Source organism: Streptopelia decaocto (assembly GCF_964273445.1).
Source record: "Streptopelia decaocto genome assembly, chromosome: 1".
In the NCBI taxonomy this organism is placed as follows: Eukaryota; Metazoa; Chordata; class Aves; order Columbiformes; family Columbidae; genus Streptopelia; species Streptopelia decaocto.
In genome coordinates, this window is record NC_138663.1 from 202408289 (window position 1) to 202430825 (window position 22537).

Sequence of the window (22537 nt, forward strand, 5' to 3'; positions counted from 1 at the left end):
AAAGATTTTCTGCTAGCAGCTAGTTTTTAAATTTGGAATAGTGAAAAAAAAAAATGAAAACCCTCTAATGTCCTGGTTTCAGCTGGGATAGAGTTCACTTTCTACCTAATAGCTGGTACAGTGTTGTGTTTTAGATTTAGAACACTGATATTTTAGTTGTTGCTAAGCAGTCAAGGACTTTTCAGCTTCTCATACTGGCCTGACAATGAGAAGTTAGGGAGTGACAAGAAGCTGGGAGGGGACACAGCCAGGACAACTGATCCCAACTGACCAAAGGGATGTCCCAAACTATATGAAGTCCCAATCAGCATATAAACTTTGAGGAAGTTGGTCAGGGGGGATTGCTGTTCAGGGGCGGGCTGGGCATCTGTCAGTGGTTGGTGAGCAATTTCATCGTGCATCACTTGTTTTGTATATCTCATTGTTATTGTCATTGTTATTCTATTTTCCTTTGCTGTCCTATTAAACTGTTCTCAGCTCAGCCCATGAGGTTTTTTTTGGAATCTCTCCCCTGTCCCACTGGAGGGGCGGCAGTGAGCAAGCAGCTGTGTGGTGCTTGATTGTCAGCTGAGGCTGAACCATAACAAGCGTTAAAAAGGTAAATAGTTCTAAACATCTAGAGGTTGGCGCAAATCAGATCTGACTCCAGCACAGTCAGTACTAATGTAGCACCTCAGGCAGTAGAAAATCAGCCAACCTGAGTTGCACCAAGAGACTTTGCCTGTTTATCTACGACACAGATGGAGATGCAGCAACTCATCCTCAAGGGTTGCTTGTGTATTTTTCAGAAAGCATTTTTCATGTGGTATGACTAAACATAAGGAAAAGGTCAAACAGTTCACATGAAGTCAGTACAATATCTCCGTCAATATTGAAAGACCTGGACTTTGGTCCTATATTATAATTACTAAATCTGTTTAAAACAAATCTGAAACAACAAAAAACAGCAACAAGTAAAAAAGACAACACACAAATTCAATTCTCAAAAATAATCAGTCTCATCAAATAGTCTGTCAAAGGCTAGATGCTTTTCAAATTAAAGTTGTTCAAGACTAGCTGGAAACTAAAGTAATTCAGTCATATCCATCCAATCAAGATGTAAATCTAGCGAAGCTTTGAACTGGACACATTTCAGCCCAGTAAATGGTCACAATCAAAGAAATGCTGCAGATAACCCCAACTACTCTACCTTTGGTCAAATTCTATTGCTGCACCTGTTTTTCTCTGATCCCAAGCATGCTTTCCTTATGAAACAAAACTGACCTTGTAGAATAACTTGTTGTGAAACCAGGACCAATGTTGTAGGACACATTCAAATTTCCTTTCCAGCTACTATCCGGTGGTGCATATCCTCCCATATTACTATAATAAAAAAAAAGTTATCATTATTAGTTACAGACATCTTACAATAGCACCAAACACAAATGAGGAACCAGGAACCACACTCTGTTAGGTCCCATCACACACAGACCACAGTGATAGTCTTAGACAATTTATACTACAAACTTCTACAGAAGAATAATCTATCTTTTGTTCTACGTTAACACTAGTAAACTAACAAAGAGGAATAGTCCTGGGCATTGAGATCAGCTTGGAATGGCCTGAAGCTATCCTGGAAAACAGTGTTGGCCTCCAAAGGTTTTGTTTACAAACTGCTTCTTGTAAATAGTCCCTGGAACATTCTACTGCCTTGAACTACATTTGCATTTGAATTAGTGGAGAATAACTTGGACCATTCTAACAGTTTATCAGCACAGGCTGTTGTCTTCCAGTGTCTGTCCCTAGATACTGTTTTATCTGGTAGCATAGACAGAGCTGATGTGTTTCAAAAGTGTCTAAAGCTGGAGAAACATGACTAATCCAAGTCACCTTTTCTTGTTCCACTGTCAAAGGTGAGATGTTTTTTCTCAGTTAACACAACTGGAAATGCAGTATTTAGTGGATCACAATCACCCCTCATTATTCACCTATTTTAAAGGATTTATAGTCCTTGGTATATTTTTATATAAAAATATGATAGAAGGAATAACTAGAAATTATGACTTCTCAAGACAAAACTAAAAACAAGGCCCTGGTATTTTTAGAGGACTAAATTTCATTAATGATTATTAAAACCAAGTTCTAGAATTACTTACAATTTATTGAAGAGAAATATCTAGCTACACCATATTAATACATATTAATCTGCTATACCACTACTAGTTGGCAGTGGAAAAAAGAGTTATTTTAACCTATAACTTTATCCTCATGAGCAGTTATCCTCAGAACAGTGATGGCCATAAAGTGTTACCAAAAATACAGTTTGAAGACTTATTAGTCCATAAAAGTCTGGGAGGAAATAGGAAAAACACTAGAACAGTGTTGATGAACATAAGGTATGCAAAGACAGCAAAGACAGTAAAATTCTGCCTCGTATAAAAATAAATAGCCTCAATGCTTCAGACAAAACCTGCATAGAGAACCAAGATAGTTCTATTTTTCAGGGACTCAGTATTCCCACAGAAGCACCATACAGAGCTGAATAATTGTTCATATAATTTGGATGTAAAATTCCATACAAATACACACTGAAGATTATGTTCACTTCTTGTCCTAAACACTTATCCCCGGTACTGTTGCCAACACTGTTATTTCCTGCTCTGTATCTCAGCAGTTGATACAGATGATAACTGCTACATTTTTAGGGGAGTGATACACTTGGCAACTCAATCACATTAGCTTTTTCAGATAACTTATTTGGTTTGTTAAGATAATTCTGCATATTAATGCTGTCCTTTGGTAAGCTGCCAGCCTGTCTTCACATCACTCGCATGTTTAGTAAGCACCCTTACTTACACACAGATGTCTACTATACCCCCTAAACCAGTCCAGAGTTTCCCCAGTGTCCTTATATTAGTTCACTAGCATAATTTATTATTTATGCAACATAATACACCTGACGAGAGAAAGCACACGCCTTCCTTTAACAGAAGACAATACAGATACTGTCCCATCAAACACGCATGGCAAGTATTACCGTGGACAAATGAGTGCCTTCATTTGTGGTCTTTTCCACAAGAATGGTACCATGCCATCCTGAAAAACTTTTCCCTTTATTTGAACTGAGAAGCACTTTATAACTTCAGGATACTCAACTGATCATAATATACTACAAATTATCCTTTCAAGAACACTCTATACGTGTCTGATATGTACAACAGACAACATGTTTACCTCCTACAGAGAACCCAATGACAAACAAACATACACTATTTCAACAGCTATAGGAAAAGCACAGTGCAAAAGTCTTTACCCTTTCTTTTCAAATACTCTCATAACTTTCAAAACACAGTCTGCTTAAAATTCCTCATGTCTCCCATACACTCACCGCAGTAAAGACTCAGCATCATGATAGCCAATGGGATGAACTGGAATTTTTGGGAGACCTACACCACTGCCTTTGTCTAATCGGTAGGTGTATTCTGAAAGCAAAAGAGATATGTTCACATTTACAACTCTCAGAAAGAATCTGTACAGTTCACAGCACAGCCCTAACGCCAGAGTCAGGGATAATAATTTCAGTTACCTAGAAGTCATGCTGGCATTTCTTCAGTGATTTCATTCTTTATCAACACATTTTCAGAGAGTCACAGACAAAGATTCTCCCATAGTGTCTGCAGTCAGGCATTTAGAAGTGGCTGGAATTTTTAAATTATTTGTGCTTTTTTTTGCATTGAAATGCTTTTAGGTAGAAATATTTATTTCCATGTGAAAAAAACTTCACACTGAGCCACAGAAAGAACAAGAGCAAAGAGGAAGCCTGTAGTTTGATGTTTGGAATATTCAGCTGGGAACAAAAAAAATTTGCCAGTTGATAAAAGATGCAGATAAAATCTTACATATTGGGCTACTGAATATTCCATATTGCTGTTTTTGTGAACAAAATTAAGTCTAGGTTTTGTTCTGACAGAGGCCAAATATGAATTGGTTTTTTTTTTTTTTTACAAATGAGAAACTTAATTTTCACAATCTTGACAAAATTTGATGTTTGTAAGCCAACAGGTATGGAAAAAGATAGTTTCCTCCTTAATACAACATTCACAGGACCCTTGTTGAGTGAAGCAGACAGGGATCCATCTATGAGATCACTGAATTTAGCGTGAGGAACCAGAAATCTCCCTCATGGTCAGCTCCTGCTATCTGCCATTGTGAACATGTGTCCTCTTCCAGTGCAAGTTGTGCTGGCTAAAGGCAGCGTTCCCCATCACTGAGGGACTGCTCTTCTTGAGGTGACAGCCTCTCTCAGATATGCTGGCTCAAGTGCTGGCTTGAGTGGTTCTTAATGCAGTCCAGTTAAATGAAACAGCTTAGGTAGAACTCAAATAAGCAGTTGAGAAAGCATGAAGTGAAGGTGATGAACCAGTGGGGACTGGTCACCTTCTCAGGAGCTTCAGCTGCAGCCAGGTGACATGAGGCCCAGAATGAAAGATGTCAGCATTGCCAGTAGGGGCTTTTGTGGAGGGAAAGCGGTCCAATTTTTTTATTATGAGGGTGGTGAAACACTGGCATGGGATGCACAGAAAGGTGATAGATGCTTCACCCCTGGAAACACTCAAGGTCAGGTTGGACAGAGCTCTGAGCAACCAGATGTAGTTGAAGATGTCCCTGCTCATTACCAGGCAGGTTGGACTAGACGACCTTTAAAGGTCCTCTCCAACCCAAACTCTTCTATGATTCTACAAAATTCTGCAGAAAGGAGAAGTGCAAAAGCAAAGAAATCTGAGAGCTGTGCAGGCTGGCTCCTTGCTGACTTACTGATGAGAAGCAGAAAGAAATGACTTGGGTTTCAGCTGTCAAATGTTTGTGTCGTGATCTCTGGGCTAACTTGGGTATGTCTGTGAAGTTAAGCACAGACATACTGTGTGGCTCCCTTAACGTTCCCTCACTGTTTCTCACGCACTATTTGCAGAAGTAGCCTACTGATGTGAAGGCCAAAGCTGCCTCTTTTCAGCAAGAGAAAGACCAAGAAAAAATGTGTTTTATTCCAAGGGAAAGAACACCTCCATGACCTTCTCCTCCTTTCCTGAAACCAGACACTCCTAGCATGACTTCTCTAGTGTCACTCACCTTTCGCAGGATAACCTGGTGTCAGAGGGTCCCCAGCCCCATTCAGGTTTAACACATTCCCACGCTGGGCTCCTCCGCCTGGAAGGTTCCAGCCATCTGGGTAAGCACCTACCCCTGGGGCGCAGTAGTCAGCAGGGTCAGAGTACAGAATAACTCCCTTGGCACCTGCCAATTCAGCATTCTTCACCTGCAAAGCACATTTCCAGTCCCTATCCAGTCCTTTTACAGCTTGAAACAAGAGTTCAAGGGGCAAAAGAAAGTATTATAAATTACAGCAATTATTCCTCAGGGCCTTTTGCAAGCTTGGGCTAAGTAAAGGGCCCGTAACTGTCCCATATAATAATATTTCCTTCAAATATACATGCAGATATCAGGTTCTATATGAAAGTAAGAGGTTTGTTGTTGCTTTGAATTTTAGCTAGGAGACAATTGCAGTAACACAGAAAACATCCTTCACAGTATTACTATAGAACCTGAGTTTGTATTCTGTTGTTCAGATCAATACAATCAGCTGACTATTGAAACGTACACATCACAGATGGAAAAAACTGTATCACATTGATTCAACCTTATCTTTCAGTTAGTCATGTATTTATCTTGTTTACCTAAGTGATCTCCTCAATACTCGGAGTTCAGACTACACAGAAAGATTATTATTGGAGAGCTTGAAAGTGTCTTTGGCTGTGAACAAGAGTAACTCCAAAGAGTATGTATCTTGGGCTTATTATGGCAGAAGGACTGACCTGCATGCTGTTTTGATTTAAAAGTGTTCTCATGCGACTTTATTATTGTATAATATTGCTTGGTAAAAAGTGAAAGAGAGAAAATTCATTCTGACTTCCCAATCTGTTTTGCCACTAGATATGACAGTGATGTATAATGACCGAGTGACAACTAATCCCCAACAGTTTAAAATTTGTGTATTTTAATTCAGAAATACCACAGGGGTTTTTTTAGGAAACATAGTACTTGCCTTCTAACCTCTATCCTATTCTTGTACACCATTAGGAAGTGGAAAAACGGCAGTACAGTTCTCAAGATATTATACAGGCTAACAAATTCTTCAGTATATAAGACATCATTAGAAATACTACTGTAAGAATGAACATATCACCCCTTGGTGTCAATGAGGGCACGTAATTTCCAGATCACAGGACAACTGCCCCTCTAGATATTAGTAATTCCAAGGTCTGTGCATTTCATTTTAATAAAAGATTCATAGACAGCAGTACTTTCTTCAATTTTTAAATCTTTTCCATTCAGATAGTATCTTTAAGAGTGGTAAACGATTTAGCGAAAACACTATCTGACCCAGAATATGAGTTACTTTTCACTGGTGAAAATGGCTTGTACATAAACCAGTGAGTTACCCACTTATAAGCTCACAGAATATTAGTCAACAGTGTAGAATAAGAGTTGGCACTCCAGCAAGGAGATTCAGTGTTTGATACCCTTAGGTAACTGAGAAATACAAATTACAGTCCTGCCCAAATTAGGGTCAAACTAATTTTTGTACAACAGCCAAACACACTTTAAATAGACTTTCTTCTTACATCCCTATTGAGCAAATAACTTGAGCGTATGCCTGAAATATGCACATGAATATGTCCTTACCTGTCAGGCCATGAAAATCTGAAGAAAACTGTAGTTTAAAAAATATTTATGTGATAGGGACACTGAATAAACAAATACAGAATTTAGAATAACCTCCATATAATTATTGTCTCTGCCTAGCATACAGACACCTTTAGAAACACGATATAGGCATCTTAAAGAACAGCTGCCCCAATCATGAAGAACAGTCTAGTTCAGTTAGAATATATGACCCAAGAATGTCAGTAATATTTTGGAGCACTATACAGCATGCAGATGAATATAAAAACACATAACATTTTCCAAATTATTTACTTTTATCCTATAGATATATTACAAAAATGTCAAATATATATTTTATATCTTCCACTAAAGAATCATATTTGAACACAGCTCTATGAAAACTCAGCTACACTAAAATCTTCAGAATACTTTACATAAGTGTTTCAGTCTCTTGAAATAAAGTGAAGGACAGCACAAGTAACATTTCGATATAGAAGCATTACCTTATTTCCTCTGAAGATCTTCCCATATCTGGCAATAACAATCTTTCCTGAACAGTTAATTCCCATTTCACGTTCTAGCTTAAAGAAGTCCTCGGTGCGGCCATAATTCACGTACACTAACTCACCCTAATAGAAAGAAGCAGAATTTCAAACGATAATGTCAATGAGCATGTCAAAAGGAGGATGTGATGTAGTAAGAAAATAAACAGAAAACAATGAGCTCCAGGGATGGCTCTGGTATTAATTCTTCTTTGATCATGAGACAATTAGTTAGGTAAGCAATTTCTAATGAATTTATACTCCTATCATCCAAAGTTGACACACTGTGATCTCAATGGAGAATGTTAAGATATGTCTTCTGAAACAGAAATTTAGAGTTAAGTGCTCAGAGTATGTCACTTACTTCTACTCATAGTCTGTTTAAGCTGTAGTCAGTCTTGGACAGCTGGAGGTATTTTGGACCCAGACATCACAGTAAATATCACAGAACCAAAGAACGTCCTGAGTTGGAAGGGACCCACAAGGATCATTGAGTCCAATTCCTGTCCCTGGACAGGACAACCCCGCAGTTCACATCGTGTGTCTGAGGGTGTTGTCCAGTCTCTTCTTGAACACTGTCAGGCTTGGGGCTGTGACACCTCCCTGGGGAACCTGTTCCAGTTCTGCAAGACCCTCTGGGTGAAGAACCTTTTGCTAATATCTGACCTAAACCTCCCCTGGCACATCTTCCTGCCTTTCCATCAATTGTATTTTATGCAGTAGACTGAATGATGTCAATATCCTATTAAATTCTAAGGACTCAGTTGTCAGTCAATACAACAGAAGCTGCAGGTGCTGGACTGTCAAAATAAATACACCTTGCACATGAATAAAGTACTCTTCATGATTGTGGTTCAACAATGTTGTTCAATACTTGGTGCATGATTCATCTTCCTTAATGTCAGCTACCTAAAAGTTGTTGGCATTGTCTACAAAGGTCCTATATTACACTCCCTAGCCAGTGAAGAGCTGGTAAGTTCTACAGGAACTCACTCTTTCCAGAAGACTTCACTCCAAATCTGTTTTGAACACCTATTTTAGGAAGGAATAAATTGCCCTCTGGATTTACCTCTCAAGGATTATAGCTCAAAGACTGTTGTAGAGGAAATCCCTCTAAAAAGCTGCCAAGACTGGTTTAGGGAAGGTGTCTACAAGCTCAAACAACTGAAACTGGGTGACAGGAAACTCTGCTTTACTGCATTTCTCCATATTACCAGACACCTTCAGAGAGATTTTCAATTTAATTTCAAAAAGGTGTAAGCTTAAATCCCTTGTACTGACTAAAATTGCTGACTAGACATTCAGATGGTCTCATATTAACACCATGCAGCATCTCCTGATAAGACTGTGATACAGGCATTTTGACTGTAATAGTTTCATCAGTAATCTGCTCAAGTTGCAATTTCTGCTTAAATTATATGAAATGAACTTAGGATAAATTCATGAAATAAATGGGACTGCATTTAAATAAGGTAAAGAGTTTCACAGCTGGTAAGATTCTGGTCCTCTCTGTTCAGAGGAGAATAATTCAAAACCACAAGGATTATTCTTGGGGAGGCTTTTCTGAATTTATGGAGTAGTTTCACTCTCAGAAAAATGTAACTCTGCTGAAGTTAAGACAGTTTTTCTTCTCTATTTAGATTGAGCAAAAGGGAAATGTGGTCCTCCATTTTAACATAATTTCTTTAGAATACGTTGTACAGAATAGCTACATTTGTAGGCTATTATATTTTCATGACAAATACAAGCATGTTGATTTCAATAGTTTGGCTTACATCATTGCAGAGCTGTAATTATTACAATTTATACCAACCTGCTGGGTTCTCACATTCAGGGCCCTTTTTGTACATTGAAGTGCAAAACAAGCCAACATGAGAGTAACATTTTATGATGAAAACCCATTTACACTTTGATTAAGTAGATTGCATCATAAAAAGAACATTTCTGATCTTTAGAAGCTCTCATAACTGTATCTGATATAAAGCATATAAACTGTATTCATAGCATTTTTCCTGGCGTTGCAGAATAATTCATATTTATTCAATCTCTAGATTTCTGAAACTACATTAAAAGGTACTTATTTGAAGCTTGTGGCAATATTCGATATATTGCATAGTAGATCAGGCTTCCTTAACTTAATTCTTTTAACATCTCTGAAAATTCTTCATCTTTAACTCTCATTAGCAGGACTAAGAGCTACATCAATGCAAAAAATTTCTTACCAGAACATTGTGACAGTTTTGTATCACAATTTCCTAGTGATGTGAGGAAATCCCTCATGTTTATAGAACTATTACAAAATACAAGCTTTGAGAAAGTAGTGTGGACCCATAAAATGTCTTCTCTGGGCTCTTCTAGTGTGGTTAGAGATCTCAGGGACACCTCTTACTTATGACCATCATAAACTGGATAGGAATACTGTTTCAGTCACTTAAAAAAAAGGGAAGAGCAGAATTTTGTCATTATCTATGATGTTAATGTTCCAAACTATTATTACTGTCTGACAGAATATGATTCCACTACTTTGCGTTCTTCTAAGTATTACAGTTAAAAGAACTTTCTGCTCAAAGCTTAAAGTTTTTCATCTTTTTATTGGGATTTATTTAAAATACACCACACAGAAGAAACATACATTTTCTGACAATCTCTGTGAAAGATGAGGATATATTCCCTCTTCCTTCTACTGAGAAGCTGAAATGAGTGGAAACTTCTTTAAATCTCTGCAGGGTCTCACTCTAGCAGGCAAGTAGCTACTATCCCACTCTGACAGAACTTAATCTTCAAAAGACAGTCACTGCCATTTATTTCTAAAGAGCAGCTGCAGGAAAAAGTAATAGTGCTAGCAGCACCAAACTATATTTCCACAACTCCCTGATCAGAGCACTCACCCAGAAAACATGAGAGCTGCATTCTTGGGGTCTCTCAGTATAAAGAACTTTTGATCCGTTTCTCCCACTTTTCAGGAAGGTGGCCGACTCGTTGAGACTACAGTTACCCTTGAGATGCAGGTACTTTACAGCTTTCTCCCTTCATTGAACGTGAAGCTTTATGCAGGAATTGTTCGCAAAATCAATGAGCAGAAAGAGAACCTATGACTGATGATTGTACTTGGCAAATTCCAAATATCTCTCTCCACAGTTTAGTTCTGATTTTTAATAGAACAGCTTTTAACATAAAGTACATGAATAGGCCTGGGGGAACTCAGAAGCGCTGTGAACTCACTGAGTATTCCCATTGCTGAGCTATAGACATGCTCCCTGTTTGCAGTACAGGTGCAGACAACTGCTCACTGGCGAATGTTACTTCTAACAGCGCTGGAGCTTTTGTCAATGTATTATGTACTAAGGTGAACAGAAGCATCATATTTTGAAAAGACAAGCTGTCTTCATTTTTCTTCAGAAACAATGTTCTTACATTTCATTAAAATAAAATAATTTTCTAAAGAAGGAACCTACGACTTTTAAAACTTGTTTTTAATCATTTCCCATATCCCATCACTTACTGTAGCTTTGCAGAATCCAAATAAAGTGGTGAAGTTATTCTATATTTCTTTGGGCATATTATGTTATGATACAAAGTCAGAATCCATTAATTTTACCTTACATGTTTCAAAATTCCCACTGCAACTCTTGAAACACTCTAAGCTGCCGTATCCTAGGGTACAGACTAACTGCCTGGTTCTCCAGCGTCCTTTGAGTATCTGAGGCAAATGAATACAGGATACCTTTTGTCTTCTAGACTTGCACAGCTTATTAACAAACTTCAGAAAGCACATGACTAATACTGGGCTGTGTGACTAAAAGCATTGTTAGCAGATTTCAAAGTCAGATCCAACTTTAAAGCAGAGATTGGACCAGACGACCTCCAGAGGGCCCTGCTAACCTACATTATTCTAGGTATAGACAGGAAAGATACTGAGAAAAACAACAAAAAATTCTAATCTCACAAATTCTTAATTGAAACCACTAATAATCATAGGAATGAAAATTCCTGTTACACAGTTCAGCTTCATGAAAGAAAGCCTGTCAGCTGATACCATTTGTACAAGAAGACAGAAAGGATTAGTGTTAAGCTCAGACCACAGCAACATCTACTGCCAGCTTGAAATGCTAGCAAAAGCCATTTCCAAGCAGACTATACCCTATGCAGTTATACCTGTCAGTGTGAGCCTTGGAGAAGCAGCATTTTGAAAATTACATTGTTCATCTGGCTACATAAATATAACAGTCTTATTTGTTCACCAAGATGGGAAACAATGGTGCATAGTCACAAAAATATCTGGAGAAGGTTATAGCAGCTGACAACAGTAAAGATTTATTTCAACAATTTCAAAGGAAAAGGTAAAAATAAAATCCAATTCTGACTCAAATTAGAAAAAAAATTGAACATATATGTATGACTGCTCAATTTGAACATTGTTCCACTGCAAATCTACCAAGGACATTGGAGCTAGGACTTGTTTCCTACTGGTGATGTCAGGTTTTGAACAAATAAAGCCTACGACCCAGGAATTTAATTTTCTTCTTTACCATTCTATGCTATCCTATGCTATTCTACACTATGCAACAGTATCCCATACTTTTCCATTTCTTTCCATTTCTATTTCTTGATCTATTGCTGCTTCTTTTTCTACTTCTATTTCTTTTATTATTCTGCTCTGTTACCTCAGGCATTCCTTGGGCTGAAAATGCACTGTAAGGTGGCACCACAGCTCTAACAGCTTCATATCCAGGAGGAGAAGGCTCAGACAATGATGTGTTGAAAATCTAGTGGGAAAGAAGAAGAAAAACAAATAAGTAAACCAAGCAAAATGGAAAAGAATTACTGTAGTCAGGCACATTTCACATGTATTATATTTGCAGTTTAAAGGACTTTAGTTTTAGAACTCTATATGTGGAGTGGCCAAAACTTCAGTTAGCACTGGGCATCCCTTTCAGTATACAGGTTCAATATGTGATCTTGCAGATCCCATCTCCACTCTTCACACAGAATCCTGCTTAAATGAACACTGGGTCCCTTAAGGTGGTCTCAAGTACAGCAGGTATGAGCAGGTTAGATCATAAAAGTAAATAACACTTGCATTCTGCTCATCCCTGGAGCTTCTGTTAACCCCAGAGCTACTCTGTAATGAACTGATGTTACTTCTGACAGTACATCTCAAGGCCTAAACTCTAATCCTCAGGAAACTGAATTTAGCACAATTACCAATACTGCATAATAAATTAATGCAAATAATGATGCTGACCATAGTTACTTCCTTTTTTTAAATAACAGAACAATTTTAAAACAATTGAATTACATAAAGTAATTCGCTTATATAATTCTTCTTTAATCCATATATGTCAGTATGCTGTATGAATTAGGGTAATTGTTAGTATTCCTAGCACATACATTAAGAAGATACAAAATATAAAAGCAAACTGGAACCCCTCATTCCCGTGAGCTTTGGATCAGGCCCAACACCACTAACAGAGGACAGCTTTCCCTTCCCATCTTCCCGAGTGGATGAAAGTGATGTTGTTCCCTGTTTGCAAAAACTGTTGTTTTCTGTACCTCATTTCCATGGTCATCAATTATTGAGATGTAGTTGGGCTTAGTGTCATCAGGGTAAGAGAGCAAGACATCGTAATGAACCAACTGAACAGAATCCAAACCAAACTCCTTCCACTCAGCTTGGACTTGCTGTGCCAGATGGAGATTCTCTTTTGTTCCTGCTAGGTGAGGAAGCCGTGTAAAATTGCTAGAGAAAGAGAAGCAACAAGTCAGGATCAGGCATTGCAGCTCATAATCAAAACTCCTCTTAGTCAAGCTAGAAATAAACCCCCTTAAGATGACCAGATGTACCCAGGCTAAATAAGGACCCAGACTCCTCTGTATCTCTGCTTTTGCCTGTCTTGTACATAAGCTGAGGTTACAGGTTTCATTCTGTCCTGAGCTATCACAGGTGTTTGTATATTCGTCACAGTGTAGCTTAGCAAGAATGGCATGATGACATCAGCTGTGAGGTCTTGTCCTTGCTTTATTCCTTGTCTTCTGGATGACCTTAGGCCAATCACTCCTATGCATAATAAGACTGACCTTTCTTGTGAAGTGATGAAAGAACTGAGTATAATAATATTTGCATATTTGATTTAGAAATGTGCATAGTTAGTCTGATCCCTACTTTTAAATAACTGGATATTCTCCTTGGATTCCCCTATTTTAATTAATTTTGGCACAAACACTCTGAGTGTGTCTCATTGGCAAATAAAAGAGTTCACAGTGGCTTAAACAAGGAACAGAAAAACTCAACAGCTTGTCACTTAAAAGTCATGCAGCATGAATAACAAACAGGGAAAGACACCATAAATAGTGAGCAACGCATTGTCCAAAAAAAAAAAAGTGAAGTGCAGGCCACTGAGAAATCCCAGTTGTGAAACTGAAGAAACTCCCAGCTGAATGATGATGTCATCATGATGTCCTCATACTGTCATATGACCATGGCATTAACATGTCACACAAGTATGTGTCACATCAGCTGGTGCTAATCTTCCACAATAAGGGAGTATAATGTTAGGAAAAAAATTGATTCTTGAGTTCTAGTGAGAACAAAGCCATCGAACAAAGCACTTTGAAAGAACTATACACTTCTGCTACTGTATCAAATGCTGCTAGATAAAACCATGTTCCTCTGATAATGTCACAATCTAGTACCAACACTGTTCTAAAAGTACTTGTTCCAGTGATGATACCATTTTCTGGATGACATATTGAACCAAGAGCACAGTTATTGTTATTGTTAAAGCCAACAGCTGCTTTCTGTATGAGTTAGGAGCGTTTAAATCACATTTTCATTAAAATTTGACTTATGCAGTAACATTCTCCTGTATTATATTCCCATCTAACCGAACATCATGTTTTTCTTCATTGCCTCTTCTAATCTGTTGACCGCCTGTACTGGTAGTTCTGAGTAATGACTAAATATCTGCCATATTGCACCACAGAACTGGCCGCATGACAGTAAATGAGGCACAATGTTTCCTGTGGGCATAGAGACAGGGCGTTTAGAGGGCAGAAAGTGGTCCTTTTACAGAGCTGGTTAACAAACGTTCACTTCATAAGAGCCAAAACACAGGTTAAGACGTTAGAAAATCCTAAATCTTCAGTTTCCAATATTTATATACTCCAGGGCATGGCTGTTATGTAGCAAAGAGAATGTATTTGCAGCTAATTTATTTGCAATACTCTGTGGCAAGTGCACTTAAAATGAAATGAGTGGGATTGCCACAACCTTATGAACTGAAAATATTTTTATATTTATATTTTTAGTAATTTAGTTTTGTAACAAGATACAATTTTTTGCTATTTAATCAGGCTGGGAATTTAAGGCAAACCTGAATTTGTTAATTACTCCTAAAGTAACTGATAATCTTAACACTTTCTTTACACAACAAGTAAATTTCTACCGATAAACTACAACTTGTTTATTACTGACTGGAATAAATACAGCTTTTAACAAATACTACACTCTCCAAAAAGAAAAACCTTTACAAGATCGCTAAAATTAAAAAAAAGAAAACAACACAGTGCATCAGCTTCTAAATTACAGAAATTAAGAAACTAATTAAAGTAATTAAACTGTAATAGATTTAAAAAAATCTTTACTGTTATCTTCCATTGTTTGAATTTTCAGAAATAAATGTTAGTAGCTCTGCTTTTAGGATTTATGAAAAGAAATAACGGTACATTTACGATCAATTAATTTAAGCACTAAAGGGTAAATGAGATGAAAAAATTACTGGGGAAAAAAACATGGTCTTAAAAAAGACTAAAGCTTTAGGACTATTAGATTTATTAAGAGCAGTGTAATGTTCTATCAGCTGACTAGCTGGTATCTGCTATGTCTGTTCTAGCTATCCACTGTGGAGAAGGAGAGAGCCTGGAAACATGTCTTTCTTCATGAAAGTGAGTATAAGGCTGGAACGGTGACAGACTAACACAAAAGTCTGGTCACAGCATGACAGTGTGAAGGGACAGTAGTAATAAGATATTAAGGCCTAATCTGTAGGAAGAACTAAAGGCTTGAACACTGGTATGATATTCTTCTCTTTTACATTGATGTAGTCTATTATTTTCCATTTAATCTCTTCTGATTTAAGTTCATTCATACAGTCTAGTTTGAGGTGAACGATTTTTCCATAAAAACAATGTAAGATAAACATTGTTGCAGAGTGAAGCAGGACACATAAGAGAAAGGCTGAAACTCTACACCATTGTACAAGCATTCATCAAAGGCTGGAGCAAGAGCCTGATCAATTTTTAATAACTTTAAGTACTGAGATTACTGACAGTTCCTCAACTGTTTCCAGCACAAACAAGAATGAGAGGAGCTGTCAATCACAGCTCATTGGGACACATTAAGTAAAACCTATGGACAAGAACCTGCACACCGTTCTCTGTCTGGTGGCACCCTTGCGCTAGTTACTGCTTGAGTTTTTTGGGTTTTTTTGACAGATTAGTCTACACATTGCTTACTAAAGAAACTGCTTGATGTTTTCAGCCTTCATTTCAGCCATGAACTCTGCCTTCATCTCCTCATGAGGACTCACAGATGCCTTCTTCTCAGGAGGTTTTGCAAACCAGCCTGTACAACACATCAAAATGCAACAGTAAAAATACCAGAGCAATATTCCCATGACACACACCATTTCTCTATAGTATCACCACAAGATTTTCACTATTTTTCAACTGTTTTTATCTCAGGACAGACAAACAGCCACAACGTAATGCAGGCTCCATGGTGACAGCAGAGCCAGTCCTTCCCACATTAAGAGAATTTATTTACCTAGATACATATTGAGGGGAATAAAATACATTATATTTATTCATCGCAGTTATTTGACTGCACATGCGAGGGAGACTTATCTATCTTCCTTTAGCACCAGAACATCATGCTGTCAGTCCTGTCAGTCATATCAGTCACCTCAGTAATAAGGCAGCAGATTTACAAAAAAACACAGAAACACAAACACCCTTTGTTAGGAACAGATGTCTTGTAACTCCTGTCTCACTCTCTGGTCTGTCTGGCTCTTATTCTGGAATCTTTCCCCTACTGTGCAGGCATTAACAGAGTAAGTGATGAGAGGAACACCTGGCTATAAAGAAAGTGTTTCTGACATCTGTTTTTATTTTTAAGTCAGAGACTGGACACGTTTGGTGCAAATGCAGCAGCAGTTACATGGGTAGTGCAAACCAGAGAGCTGCTGGGGGGCAGAGAGCAGGTAACAAACTGGCACTGGTGAGGCAATGGTCACAGCAGTCACTGGCACAGCAAAAGGCTCTTTCCACATGAAAGAGTAATTGAGTCAGGGCTTCCCAATGGCACGAACCCCAAGTACATACCAAAAGGTATTTCAAAATACAAGTGGCTCTTCTCGTTTCCTTGCTCCCCCAAACTGTTCCTGATCCATCTGTGAGCCAAAAGGGAGGCAGGGGGGGGAAATCTCTTGCGGCAGCAACCCACAGGCCTGCCTGCTTGGGCTGAGGGGGAGGTGAGACTTAAATTATAAGACCACTTTACCCCTCCTTCTGTGACCCTCCAAACCCTATGTATCCCCCCGCCCTTCTGGTTCGGGCTGGAGCTGTTTCAACGCAGTGGGGTCCGGGGACCTTTCTGAACCCGCCTCACACACCGTGTGCTTCTTCTACTTTATTTAAAAGGAAATCGACAAACAAGTAAAAATGACACTCTCAACAAAATAGGAGGCGTCAGAAATCCCAGGAGGGGCCGGTGGCTGCACAGGCCTGGCCTGAGGGCTGCAGGGAGGGCGGTGTCGGCCGGGGGCACGGACTCACCTCGGGCACCTCCAGCAACCCGCCCGCTCTTCCCCCAACCCGGCCGTCCCTCGGCTCGGCTCCGAGCCACCTCCCCCGGCTGCAAAGGCCGGAGGTGGCCGGGAGAGCCGCCCGATCCGAAGGGGGTTTATTCTGCACTGTACCGATGAGGAACCCGAGGAGGAAGAGCCCCGCCGCTGCTCCCAGGACGACAGCCCAGAAGCGGCCGCTGGCTGCCCTTGGGCCGGCCAGCTCCGTGTTGGCGCCGAGCAACGTCCACATCGCCACCGGCCCGCTCTCAGCTGCACCGCGCCGCTCCCGGCAGCGCCCGCCCCGCCGGCCGAGTCCCGCCGCGGCCCGGCCCGCCCCGGAGGCGGTGGGGGGAGCGGCTCCGGCCGTTGGTGGCGGCCCCGTCAGCGGCTCCCGCCTCGGCCCGGGCGCCTCACACGCAGTCCCGGGACCGGCCGTCAGGGCTCCGCTCTTTCCTCGCTGCCCATAATCATAGAATCATTTCTGCTGGAAGAGACCCTCAAGATTGTCTAGTCCAACCATAACCTAACTCTAGCACTAAACCGTGTCCCTAAGAACCTCATCTAAACGCCTTTTAAACACCTCCAGGGATGGTGACTCCACCACTGCCCTGGGCAGCCTGTTCCAATGCCTGACAACCCCTTCCAGGAAGAATTTTTTCCTAATATCCAATCTGAACCTTCCCTGGTACAACCTGAGGCCATTTCCTCTTGTCCTAACACTTGTTACTTGGGAGAGGAGGCCAACACCCTCCATGCTACGACCTCCTTTCAGGTAGTTGTAGACAGCGATAAGGTCTCCCCTCAGCCTCCTTTTCTCCAGGCTGAACAGGGATAAGGCCCTTCTGCCATCATGGCCCAGGTGAGGCTGGAGATGTTGGAGGCCTTTGGGTACCAAAGCTGTTTCCTGGACGCTTGCTGCTCTCACTGATGTCTCTCAATCTGCCCAGGCGTGTCCACCTCCCCTCTACCTTCCCCTCTCTCCCTGCAAGACCTAAGTATCCTGCCACTCCATATTTCTTTTAACTTGCTATGAAGTGTGGTGAGGAGGCAAAGTGATGGCCTCATGTTTCACCAGGGGAACTTTAGATTGGATATTAGGAAAAAGTTCTTCCCAGAAAGGGTTGTCAGGCATTTGAACAGGCTGCCCAGGGCAGTGGTGGAGTCACCATCTCTGGAGGTGTTTAAAAGGCACTTAGACAAGGTTCTTAGGGACACGGTTTAGTGCTAGAGTTAGGTTATGGTTGAACTCGATGATCCTGAAGGTGTCTTCCAACTGAAACGAGTCTATGATTCTGTGATGACATCAACACCTGGTTTGCTGTGGCTAGTCTGCACAGGTCATTCTACACATTCTGGCCCTATTGCCTGATAGCCCCACTTTCAGTGCTGATCTGAATGGAGTGCTCTACCACATTGTTGGGTAGTGAGGTGGACTGCGAACTGGCTGAAGGGAAGAAGCCAGAGAGTCGTGGTCAATGAGGCGGAGTCTAGTTGGAGGCCTGTATCTAGTGGAGTGCCTCAAGGGTCAGTACTGGAGCCGGTATTATTCAGTATATTCATCAGTGACTTGGATGAGGGAATAGAGTGTACTGTCAGCAGGTTTGCTGATGACACGAAGCTGGGAGGAGTGGCTGACACGCCAGAAGGCTGTGCTGCCATCCAGAGAGCTGGACAGGCTGGAGAGTTGGGCAGGGAAAAATTTAATGAAATATAACAAGGGCAAGTGTAGAGTCTTGCATCTGGGCAGGAACAACCCCAAGTTCCACTATAAGTTGGGGAGTGAGCTATTAGCAGCGTAGGGGAAAGGGACCTCGGTGTCCTGGGAACAGCAGGATGACTATGAGCCAGCACTGTGCCCTTGTGGCCAGGAAGGCCAATGGCATCCTGGGGTGCATTAGAATGGGAGTAGTTAGTCAAGAGAGGTTCTCCTTCCCCTCTACTCTGCCCTGGTGAGACCACATCTGGAATATTGTGTCCAGTTCTGGGCTCCTGAGTTCAAGAAGGACAGGGAACTGCTGGAGAGAGTCCAGCGCAGGGCAACAAAGATGATGAAGGGAGTGGAGCATCTCCCTTATGAGGAAAGGCTGAGAGAGCTGGGGCTCTTTAGTTTGGAGGAAACTGAGGGGTGACCTTATTAATGTTTACAAATATATAAAGGGTGAGTGTCACGAGAACATCTTCTCAGTGAGGGTGCCAGAACACTGGAACAGGCTGCCCAGCGGGGTTGTGGAGTCTCCTACTCTGGAGACATTCAAAACCCGCCTGGACACATTCCTGTGTAACCTCATCTGGGTGTTCCTGCTCCGGCAGGGGGATTGGACTGGATGATCTTTTGAGGTCCTTTCCAATCCCTAACATTCTGTGATTCTGTGATTGTGAAGCCAAACCCAGATGCCTGACAAGTGGCCCTCAGCTTGCTGGCCATTGTAGATACCATTCTGGGAATGCCCAGCCCTCGTCTATAATATATAGGGAACCTAAGTTTGGAAATGAGCACAGTGGAAGGTTGTACCACTACCCAGCAACCTACTATCCTTCCCCATATGTACCTGGAGGGTATAATGTGCCCGTGTTCACTACTCCACCACTACTCATTGATGGAAGCTGAAGCCAATGTGGTGTTTAAGTTAAGTGGGCTGACGAATGGACACATCTTCTGGTCTTCCTAAAAAAGATTAATATGGCCAGGGCATCTTTGGGCATAAGAACTTGGAAGAGCTCCTGGATCAGCTATTTTCTGTTTGAAGCACTTGGAAATAAGGTTAATGAAGCGCCATAGGACTAAGTGCTGATCAAAAGCATATCTTATCTCTTGATTAATATTCCAGAGGGATTTAAACAAACCCCAGTGGCTTATGTCCACATTTATTCAAGTAAAATAAAATGGAAGGAAACAGTGAGGAAACCGAGATGGGCATGTTGTAAAAAGTTTGGTGCTGTTCAGTACTCTGAAATTAATTGACCTACCCACACCACTCAGAAGCTCTGAATTACTGCTTTGAGACGTTTTACATATAGTCTTCCAGTGTGCCTGAAGCTTGGACAGGACATTATGACCCTTAAATACACAATAGCAGCAGCCAAAGGATGTAGGAAAGCTTTATTAAAGAACAAATTATAGTTATGATAAATGCATAACATGTTACGCTTGTTCCTATACAGAATCTTATGGGTCAATTTGCAGGCCAAGCCATTGTTCAATAAACTGAAAGTAGGAAAAGTTAATGTTTTTTCTCTCTCTATGATTCAGTGGAAAATCTTTAAGTAATTAAAGTACTGTAAGTTATTTTTCTTTCAGCTGTGAGGAATGTATGAGGAACATTTTCAATTCACCCACATGAGGAAACAAAGTCACTGGTTTTTGAGATGCAAATCTTAGGCAGTGTTTTGGTTAGGATTATCCTTTCACGTATCTTTTATCATGACACAGTTTTTCTTACATCCAGTTGCATACAATATAATGTGACTCTTTTAGGTAGGGTCTGTACTTGCAATATGTTGAGGAACCTAGTTGTATGTTAAAGAGCTTTTCAAAACACCTGAACAAAGCCCTGTTCAACCTGATCTAACTTGGGCCATTAACTCTGTTTTCAGCAGGAGCTGGTCTGAATTGACCTCCTGGGGTCCCTTCTAACATTTTTCTATGATTCTGTGATTTTAATGGAGAGCTGCTTTTGGATTAATATGCTATATGCTTTGTAAATATGAAAGTCTGGTTTTCTCTGTTACAAATTTGCAATACAGATAGTGAAATGAAAAGACCTGCCTAGTTCCCAAGGGCTCTGTAGGATTAAATCATTTATTTTGAAATAAAGTAAAGAAATTTATGAGTTCCAAGTCTTTATTATACTGTAGAACCACTAATTAAATTTGAAGTGTTTTTAATAGAAGTTATTGTTACATACTTCATGAGTGAATTAAATTAAACGTATTGTTATGGAGTGTCAATAGAAGAGCAGAAAATGAAACCTAGAAGACTTTTCACATAAAAAACTTTTCTTACACTTTATTCTAGCTTCATCTTTTCAAAATAACAGCTTCATACTTTTTACTCATACAATATAAAGCATGCAAATAATAAGTAGGTTTATAACTCCTGTTTTCCTTTCATCTTCTATATATTCTTGTATTTGCAATAGAAATTGCATAGATAAAACCTTCTCAGGTGCCTAGAAACCATGGTGCTTCTGGTTTTCCCAAGTGACTAAAGTTCTTCTGAAACATCCCATTCTGTAACGTGAAGGTGCCACATATGCCTGTGAACTGGAAATAAAACTTGAGCTTTCTTAATATCTCTCTCCTTTTTGGTCTCTGTATAAAGAAGTCAGAATGCTGCCTCTGGGCCTACATGAAGCACTGAGCGATGATAAAAGTCAATGTAAACAGCACCTCCCCGATTTTAATTTTTGATATTTATTACCTTTCCGTGTTGGGTTTGTGCTTTGTCCCTATGCCGTGTGCTTAGAGATCTGTGGAGTACTTATGTTGCTGCAATAATGTTCCTTCTCCTGAGGCTCTGGTGACTGTCAAAAAGGGCAGTAGCAGCAAGGCTCCTTTCCTACTGTAATGGCTCACTCCTTTTGTCATCCTTCTCTCTTTGAAGTTCCTTTTTTATCCCCTTTCCTCCTCTTACAGCTCTTAAAACTCTGCAAGGGAATCCATTCTTATGCCCTAGTGAAAATGGTAATCAATTGACCACAGTATTAACTCAGAGCTCAGGTGTGCTCTTCTGTTAACTCTCTTCTGTCTTAAATGGTGACATTAGTGACTCTGTCAGAAATATTTATGCTTCCATCTTCTGGGGCTCGCTGGTGAAATGGTGGAACACTTCAGCTTCCACAGAAGTGAACATCCATCTATTTGCAGAAGGGAGTACAATTCTTCAAATAGTACAGCATTTGGGGGTAATATACTGTAAAAGAAGGAAGAGGAGGGTACTGTGAACTACTGTAAAGGCCTCTAAGGATCTGTGCTACACATGGAGAGACCTGAGGTAGTTCTGGATTGTTAACACTCAGCCCTGGTGTTGCAAGGTGCAGAAGGATAAAGCTAAGTAAAGATGCCTGCACTGATTTAGCAGCTTGCCATACTGCATGAGGGAGCTTTTCTTCTTACTCCTGCTCTTAGCTCCCCAAGTCCATTTTCTCCCATTTGTGGTGCTTACCAGATTACTCATGAACTGATTTGTTATCAATATGGCACAGAAGACTATTTACTTCTCTCAACTTCAGCTTGCTGCTGGATTATGGTGTTGAATTGGCCTGTGGTGGAGTCAGACAAGCTGCAGACATGGCAGAAGGTGATCCAGGGAGTATCTGCCCCTTTTTTTGGCAGCAGAATGTTAAATCAGCCCACCATGAAAACGTAAATGGCCTGTTATTACTGCAGAATTAACTCCACCACAGCTGAACTGCCTTTTGTCTTTCTATGGATTGAGAACAAGTTTTT

The 22537-nt window shown here is 40.3% G+C and overlaps 1 protein-coding gene across 1 annotated transcript in view; it reads right to left on the bottom strand.

The window, feature by feature from the left end:
- LOC309453100 (putative N-acetylated-alpha-linked acidic dipeptidase) overlaps positions 1-17405 on the bottom strand; it is a 30352-nt gene extending 12947 nt beyond the window's left edge. The window contains exons 1-8 of the mRNA XM_082076282.1: positions 17222-17405; positions 15759-15867; positions 12798-12984; positions 11909-12010; positions 7206-7331; positions 5107-5293; positions 3368-3461; positions 1264-1362 (exon numbers count right to left, since the gene is read on the bottom strand). Coding sequence (XP_081932408.1) covers positions 1264-1362; positions 3368-3461; positions 5107-5293; positions 7206-7331; positions 11909-12010; positions 12798-12984; positions 15759-15867; positions 17222-17339 — 1022 coding nt within the window. The 5' untranslated portion in view covers positions 17340-17405. The remainder of the gene's footprint in view (positions 1-1263; positions 1363-3367; positions 3462-5106; positions 5294-7205; positions 7332-11908; positions 12011-12797; positions 12985-15758; positions 15868-17221) is intronic.
- Between the last annotated feature and the right edge of the window lie 5132 nt (positions 17406-22537).